The sequence below is a fragment of the Podarcis gaigeae genome (assembly GCF_964106915.1).
Source record: "Podarcis gaigeae genome assembly, chromosome: 14".
NCBI lineage: Eukaryota > Metazoa > Chordata > Lepidosauria > Squamata > Lacertidae > Podarcis > Podarcis gaigeae.
The window spans coordinates 549,944-558,640 of NC_139690.1; the positions used below are offsets into that span (position 1 = coordinate 549,944).

At 46.1% G+C, this 8,697-nt stretch overlaps 1 protein-coding gene across 1 annotated transcript in view; it reads left to right on the top strand.

Annotated features, from left to right (window-relative positions):
- The window catches only part of CSPG4 (chondroitin sulfate proteoglycan 4), a 113,835-nt gene extending 106,058 nt beyond the window's left edge, over window positions 1-7,777 (top strand). The window contains exons 6-10 of the mRNA XM_083712143.1: window positions 1,984-2,182; window positions 2,489-2,623; window positions 3,023-3,189; window positions 3,786-3,966; window positions 4,398-7,777. Coding sequence (XP_083568269.1) covers window positions 1,984-2,182; window positions 2,489-2,623; window positions 3,023-3,189; window positions 3,786-3,966; window positions 4,398-6,358 — 2,643 coding nt within the window. The 3' untranslated portion in view covers window positions 6,359-7,777. The remainder of the gene's footprint in view (window positions 1-1,983; window positions 2,183-2,488; window positions 2,624-3,022; window positions 3,190-3,785; window positions 3,967-4,397) is intronic.
- The last annotated feature ends 920 nt before the right edge of the window (window positions 7,778-8,697 follow it).

Below are 8,697 nucleotides of genomic sequence, written 5' to 3' on the forward strand. Positions count from 1 at the left end.
TGCCTGCTCACTTTTGCCTCATGCCCTGCCCACCGCTGGCCCAGACATTTGGTAGGAGGAGACCACCTGCTTCAGGCATTAGAAGTCCCCTCCAGCAGCACACCCACAGTTGCCTCCTACCACCCCACTGCCTCTGCCATCAGTGTTAATTTGGGGAAATACCACATCTGTTTGGGGCAAATTCTCACCTGATTTCTGCAAGCTGATTTCCCCAAGTCAGCGGTAGATGGGGCAGAGCACAAAGCGGCACTTTTCGTTTCACCTCAAGCAGTGAAGCGGGATGCTCTTCCCTCGTCTGAGGGAGTGAGACCCTTAGGATGACAATGGTTCCCTGCTTCCCTGGAGGATCTGACTCACGGATGTCATCCAGGCATTAATTATACTCAATGTTTTACCCCAGTCTTTTGGAAAAGTAATCTGTGCGTTTTCTCTTTCTGTATCTCAGGGCAGCTGGGGTAGCAGATCTTGCAGAGGCTGGAAAAAAGTGACCGGAGGGGATGCCCTCCACGTCACTTGCTTGAAAATCCAAATGGGTCAATGGGCCTAAATAGGCCAGCAAATTCATGGAGGACAAGGCTATCAAGGGCTACTATGCCTCTGAATGCATTCCCTTCAACATGCTGTGTCTAAAAACCAGGATGTGCATCTTCCTGTCCATACTCCCGTGCGAGTCATGAGACCCGCACAAGATCACAGAGCTTAACAGACATACTTTTCTCAGGGCCGTGCTCTCGTTTTGCAGTGCTCCATGTGGGAATGTTCAGGGATGCAGGAGAGGATATATTGTTTGGTTATATCCTTTCCAACTTGTTTTAACAAGTTCTACAATTTAGCAGAGTAACATTCCCCTTTTTAAATTTGCACAGCAGATGCATTTGCTTAGGCTCGCTAAAGCAAACCTATAATAAGTTTTCCTTTGGGTAATTTCCCCTTTAGTCCCTCATAAAAAGATAGACACGACACAGTCTTCTATAAAAGCAAAAAAAGCAAAAAAACACATTCTGTTCACAATTGGATCCCAGAAGGCAGACTTAAGTTAGAAAAGTAATATACACCTGGAAACTATCCCATAAGAAGACAGTTCCTTTGTCCTCTCTTGGCTGCATCTTAGGCTAAGCAGATGTTGCTTCTTCGACGAATGTGGTCAGAGAGAGAGAGAGATGGCGGACCAGTCCTGCTCTTTTGTTACCTGGGCAGGTGAAGTCACGCCCACCTCTAGTCACATGCAGAGGAAGTCTGTCCCAGGCAGGAGAAACAGGAAGTTCCGACTGGCTGGTCCAGACATCCCCTTTTATGTCCACTCTAGTGATGTTGTACTTAACTGCTCTTATGCTTCACATCCCACACTCCACAATATCATGGCCTTTAAAAAAAGCATTTTTGGCTGGATGAGATCTTAGCACAAAATCACAAGAGATCACAATACCCAAAATAGCCACCATGCTCTTGAGGGGAAAAACAGGATGTTCCCATTTTTCAGGACACTTGCGGGGTACAGTGGTACCTCGGGTTACATACGTTTCAGGTTACAGACTCCGCTAACCCATAAATAGTACCTCGGGTTAAGAACTTTGCTTCAGGATGAGAACAGAAATCGTGCAGTGGCGGTGCGACGGCAGCAGGAGGCCCCATTAGCTAAAGTGGTGCTTCAGGTTAAGAACAGTTTCAGGTTAAGAACGGACTTCAGAACGAATTAAGTACTTAACCCGAGGTACCACTGTATGTGAATGCCAGTTGCTGGAAACCACAAGTGGGGAGAGAGCTCTTGTGCTCGGGTCCTACTTGCAGGTTTCCCATAGGCATCTGGTTGGCCACTGTGAGAACAGGATGTTGGACTAGCTGGACTTTTGGCCTGATCCAGAAGGTTCTCATGTTCTTATGACAACCCCTCTAGTGGTGGTGGAATGTGGAACAGGTTCTCAACAATGGGGAGAATGGCTCTTTGGCAATCCATTCCATTGATTTCTGGACCCTTCCTGCCAGATGCAAGAGGGTGGCACAGTAGAGATAACTCCTGAACACCTCAGCAGTGAAGATGAAGACAGCCCTCCAGAGGAAGTCATTTATTCCATCAGGACACCTATCAATGGAAAGGTTGTGTTGAAGCCATCGCCTACCACCTCGGTCCAACGGTTCACACAGGCCCAGATCAACAGCCAGCTTGTTCAGTTCATCCATGAAGGTATGCAGCAGAAGGAGGTAAAGCAAGCTGGGTGGATGGGGAAATTGGGGCATGGGGACATTGGAAGCTCTCTTATACCTCATCAGACCGTTGGTCCATCTTAGCTCAGGACTATCAACACTGACTAGCACTTGCTCTCTGGGCCTATAGAGAGGAGTCTTCCCCTCCACTACCTGGTGATGCCAGGGACTAAACCTGAGACTTTCTGAAGGCAAAGTATGTGCTGCAGCTCTCCACCACCAAGTAGGTAAGTAAGTGCAGGAATGTCTTCTCCCAGACCCTGACATCCTGGGCTTCATTCTACAGGGTCCCTGGATGGAGGCTTTTCCTTTGACTTGTCTGATGGGGAGAACATGTCTCCCGGGCACTTCTTTGCTGTGAGGGCCAAAAAGAAACTGGTTATCACTCTGGAGAGCAAGAGAGATCTGATCGTGTGTCCGGGTAAGTTATCTGCAAGGCAACTACATGGGAGCATGGATAGAGCTAATTTGTTGATTTGTGTTTCTCTCAGTTTCTCATTTTTTCCTAAACTTAAGCTCACCTCTCCACTTCCCCACCTCAGACTGCATTTTTAAAAAATTGTGAGAATTCACCAGCATGTTAATGTGCACAAATTTTTCTGTAAAATTTCCATAATTTACACATAATCATAGAATTGTACAGTTGGAACGGACTCCAATGATCCTCAAGTCCCACCTCCAGCAATGCTAAAGAATATCACACAATCCCTCAAAACTTTGGGGGAACAATTTTCTTGTTTCTTTGGGAGTGAAACTGTGGGTGAAGCTTTTACTACACCACCTTCAGATGCTCAGCTCCTCCTAACCATTTCTTTCCCAGGCTCTCTTCAGCCAATCAGGAGCCAGAACCTGAAAGCAGTGACCAATGATGAGGCCGAAGCCCAGTCGCTCTCTTACATCATAGAACAGCCTCCAGGCTTTGGCAAATTGGTGAACAGCCAGAAGTGGGAGGACAGAGGGCAGCTGAGCAACTTCACCCAAGACGAGGTAGAAGTCTTAGCCGCTTCTTTCTTGATGTCCCTCATGGTATAATACCTTGATTTTGAATAGAAACACAGGAAGCAATGTTTACTGAGTAAACTGAGTCTGGCCATTGTCCACATGGACAGTATGGGTTGACTGGTCTACATCTACTGCAGGAAAAAACTCAAAAATCAAGGTATACTTGAGGACAAACAAAGATTCATTTTCAATTAAGTGGCAAAAAATTATTTAATATCTTAAAAGACTCCAGTAAGACATACTATTATCTGAAATTCTTACTAACCTCCTACCTTTAAGGGAAGGTTAGAAAGACCTCAAGGACAATAACATGATATTTATTAATAAAACAAATGTTTTTATAAAATGTTATTACCCCACAACACCAATAATAATAATCATGTTTTGCAGGGAGTGTGACTGAAACTACCCAAATACATTATTTGTGTGTGTGCATTTTTATTTTGGTTTTGGTTCAGGTTTTCATTTTCCCCAGTGTGTTATTAAAATGTATGTTCTTCTTCAAAATAAATACAAAGACATTATTGGTTTGCTTTCACAGAGTGCCTAACTCAGTTTCCTTCTTACACATATCCAATCAGGTGGATGCTGGGGTAATATCATATCAGCATGAAATGCCACAGGAACCTTTCTGGATTCTTGAGGACACTTTCCACTTCCGAATTTCTTCTCCCTCCATGATCTCAAACCTGTATGTCCTTGGTGTGTTGGTCTCCTTCAACATCAGCTGTCCTCACAGCTCCACTCTGTGGAGAAACAAAGGTAAAAGGAGGGTCAAGATGCCAAAACACACATAGAATCATCAAATTACAGTTAGAAGGTACCCAGAGGGCTATCTCGTCCAACCCCCTGCAAAGCAGATATCACAGCAAAGAGAGCTGTTGGGAAGGAAAGGTTTGCTCCTTCCTAGGAAAGGCATGTGCTGTGATGTCCCTGTGCATAAAGATGACTAAGTTCTAGTAAAATCTGGGGAGATGAGGGGGCATTTGCTAGAAATAAATCCTTTGAATTCTCAGAGAACAGAAGCCCACATGGTGAGAACAGGATGCTGGACTAGATGGGCCATTGGCCTGATCCAGCAAGCCCTTCTGATGTTTTTATTGCTCTCTTGATTTTACTTTCCAGATGAGCTGCAACCTTTCTGTAATCATGCTTTTTTCTTTTTTTTCCTTTTTTCTCCCACTGTCTCCCAGGCCTCACTGTTTCAGAAGCTCAAAGTGCAGTGGTCAACATCTCATTACTAGATGCTTCTAACCTTCTTGCTAAAGAACCTGTCTCCAGAAGAGCATCGTATGATGTGATATTTCTGGTGACGGAGCTACCCAGCCATGGGACCCTGTCCGTTGCCGATGGACCAGTTGATAAAAAGCATCCCTACTTCCTCCAGTCTGATCTTGCTGCAGGTGACTTGGAATATGCCCACCATGGACCCAGCACCCTGGGTGATCATTTCAGCTTTAAAGCCTGGCTCCGGCCCAGCACAGAGAGATCTATTCAGCCCCCACAAGAAGGGGAGGAGCCTGTCATTTCTGGGATGTTCAACATCACAGTGAGTGACAGAAATGAAATGCCACCCGTGTTGCTCACCCAAGGCCAGGTTCTGCAGGTCCTCCAGGGTTCCCCTGCAATGCTTTCTCAGGAACAACTGAACACCATGGATCCTGACAGTTTTCCTGAAGAAATCAAGTACAGGATCCTTTCTGGGTTATCCAGTGGCTTTGTAGTCAATATCCATGCTACGCAAGTAGCAATTACCCAGTTTACTCAAGCAGACATCAACGCAGGGCACTTGAGGTTCATCGCCAATGGAACGGACTCTTCTGGAGTCTTACACCTTGCTATCTCCGATGGACACAATCCACCCATTTTAACGTCTTTGGAAATCATAGTTCTTCCAGCAACCACCTGGGCAACAAATCAAATCCCGTTGGAGATACCACAGGGTGTCAACATGGCCTTCCTGTCTCGCAAGCACCTTCTGGGGGCCTCAGGCCAAGAGCAGCAAAATACCATCTATAGACTCATCAGGGACCCACAGTTTGGTCAGGTCAATGTCAACCAAAAGCCCGTGAGGGACTTTTCACAGAGCCAAGTGGACAATGGAGAAGTGACATTTACTTTCACTGACTTCATCTCCCCCAAAGATGAATTCCAGTTCCTTGCCACAGCAGGAGATGTCAACATTTCAGGCATTGTGAATGTAATGGTCAAGGCCTTGGTCAAAACCCAACAGGATATCCTTTGGCCAAGAGGAGCCACCGTCCAGCTCAACACCGACATCCTTGACGCAAGTGAACTGGGCAGCAGGACCAAGAGCATCCCAGCCTTCAAAATCCTCCGAGCACCCCAAGGGAGCCATTTTGTGAAACTCTCGAGAGACAAAAGGAACCCGCCCATCTCCACTGATGCCTTCACCCAGCAGGATCTTGAGGGAGGGCTAGTTGGGGTGGAGATATGGGAAAGAGAAGACTCTCAGGAAAACCTCCAGCAGGACAGCTTTCTGTTTGAGTTGGTGGCTGATGGGGTGCCCCCTGCTGTGGAATCAATGGCATACATCACCGAGGCCTTCAATTCCTCAACAGCCTATGGAGCGAAACTGCTCAAAGTGCCTGACTTCCAAGAAGGGGGCCAAAACCCCACAACCCAAAGCATAACCCCTTCTCTGCAGATGTTGACAACTAGGCGCCCAGAGCCAGAAAAGACTGAGTATAACTCCAGTGAGACACATGTTCGTCCAACAGCATGGGCTGGGCACATACCAGTTACCAGTGCATTTCCTACGGAAAGGAGCACACTCCTTAGTTTCATTGAAGCCAATATGTTCAGCATCATTCTCCCCATCTGCCTCATCCTTCTGCTTCTTGCTTTGATCCTGCCCTTACTGTTCTACCTCCACAAACGGAACAAGACTGGCAAGCACAATGTCCAAGGCACACACCCCAAATACAAAAATGGTACATTGGTTGACCAGGAGACTTTCCGGAAGACTGACGCCAACCAAGGAATCCCTTTGACAACAGTCAACACACTGGAGGCCAAAGGAGCAGGACCCAACTCAAAGGGGATAGGGCCAGGAGGCCAGCAGGATCCAGAACTGCTCCAATATTGTAGGACACCCAACACAGCCTTAAAAAACAGTCAGTACTGGGTCTGAGGACTGGAGCGAGGGACAAAATACCCTGTCTTGAGGTGGAGTGCCATGGGCTGCATGGTTTCCTAAAGATTATCTCACCTCTTTCTCCTCCTCTGCCTCCTCCTGTTGCCTGATTTATATATGACACAGTCCCTGGGATTCAAGGAAGCCCTTCCAGCACAGGTCAAATTCTTTCCTGATTCCTGATTCTCCAGACCTGGTTTTCCTCAAAGATGTTGGCTCAATGGCAGGGAAGTCTCCTGGAATGAAATAAGTGAGACGCTAACAAGGCTGTACATTTTTCAAGGGAGAATAGAAAATTGCAGATTCTCCTCTTGACAATCAAAGCTTTCCTCTGTTGTTTTTTAAAAGCAGTTTTAAAGTTATTATCAATGCAACAATGTGCTTGAAAGCATATGGAAATCTTAGAACCCAAAAGAGGAACCAACTGCCGTTTCCAAGGATTCATGAGTGGAGCTTCAGTGTGCTCACATAGCTCCTCCTCGTGACTAGCAGAAGCTCAAATAAATTATACAGAATACTAAGTGCTGCCAGATAAATTATGCAAAACAAGAGAAAGCATACACATTTATCTAATTTATGCAGATTTCAGAATCCTGTTTTTTCAGAGCGTGAAGGTGTCACAGAATAATTGTGATGAGAGTGCTTTTTGAAAAAAATGTTATTTATTAAGAAGACTTTGTGTGCAGCTTGCAAGCTTCAACCCAGCAGAAATTGGTGGGACATTTTTGCAGACTCTCTGGGGGTGTCCGCTCCCCTCTCATCCCTCCTCGCCTCTCCAAATTAAAAATAATAATACCTTTATTGTCAATGTACACCCTCCATCTCCAGGGATCAGTGGTGTGAGGGAGCACTGGGCTCCACTTGTGACATCACCAGGGCCATCCCTAGGTCTCAGGTTTAGCCACTGAGATATCCTGGCCTGGCAGCCCTAGAGGCAGGGGTGGGATTATGCTGTCACCCCAAATACATGTGATTATAAAACAACAGCAGGGAACAACCATGGGACAAGACAATCAATATCCAAAAGTGACTTTCTCCCCCTACTCCACTGTAGTTTAAGAGACAAAGCAGCAGCAACAGCACAGGGAAAAGTTTGGTGACACCTTAATGGTGTTTTTTTAAAAAATATTTTTTATTAACAGACCAATCAAATCACATTAATTCCAAATTACAAAGCCAAATTTTAAATTTTTTGTTGGGGTACCCATATTTCAAGTTCCGAAAGGGATCCAATCATCTTGTTGCTGCTGCTTCACATATTTTTCCTTTTTCTTTGTGACCTCTGATAGTCTCCACAAGCGAGTTGAAACCAATTGTAGTCCTGTGTGGGTTTTTCCATTCACCCAAGGGTCATATTCAGACGGCTGCCGCTTTTCATCGCTTCCATAAATAAACACACTCTTGCCGTCTCCTTAATGGTTGCAAAAATTTACAATTGCATCAGCTTTCATGGGACAAGAGTCCACATGGTTTTGAAAACCAGGTTGCTAGGAAAGGCAGGCACCCACCCTTTCTTTCCTGTTTCTCCCTGCCTTGAGCTTCTGAGCTGGAGCCAAGCCTACCGTAAGGCAGACTGAGTTAGTCCTGACTCAGGTGGGAGATCATAGAAGGCAGGATGTGGTGGCGAGGAGTTGGAGGACAGAGCGGTCTGTGCCATAAGGCTTGCCAGGCATGCCCCTAAGCCTCAGTTATGCCAGAGGACATGGGTGTTTTCCCAAGTCATACCCACACCATACATTTAAAGCACTCCTATAGTGCTTGAGCAGTCATGGCTTCCCCCAAAGAATCCTGGGAACTGTAGTTTGTAAGGGTACTGACCTCACAAACTTTCAGTTCCTAGCACCTTTAACAAAGTACAGCTCCCAGGATTCTGCATGACTGCTAAAGTGCTAGACAAGCTCCCAGTGTTAAGATTTAATTGCTTGTCCAGTTGACCAGTGTGCGGAATGCAAGGGACATCACTTGCACTAGCCCTGTTCTCAGTGATTTAATCAGGCACAACTTTCCCTCAAGTGGGGCACGTCTACAGAAATGCCCATGCACACTTAGGTCCCATCCACAAAATGCATTTAAAGTACTCAGAGATACCACTTCTGAAACAGCTATTGTTTCTTGCTTGTGCAGGGTACTAGGAACTGTACTTCCTAGCAACTCTCTGCCCTTCACAAGCTACAGTCCCCACGATTCTTTAGTGGGAATGGGAGGGAAGCCTGGCAGTTAAAGTCGCATAGGAGTGCTTCAGATGTATGGTGTGGCTGTGCCTTCACTTCAACAGCCCTCTTGGGGGTGAAGCTAAGAATCATAAGCAGCTGCCGAAGCACCATCTGCTCCTCTCT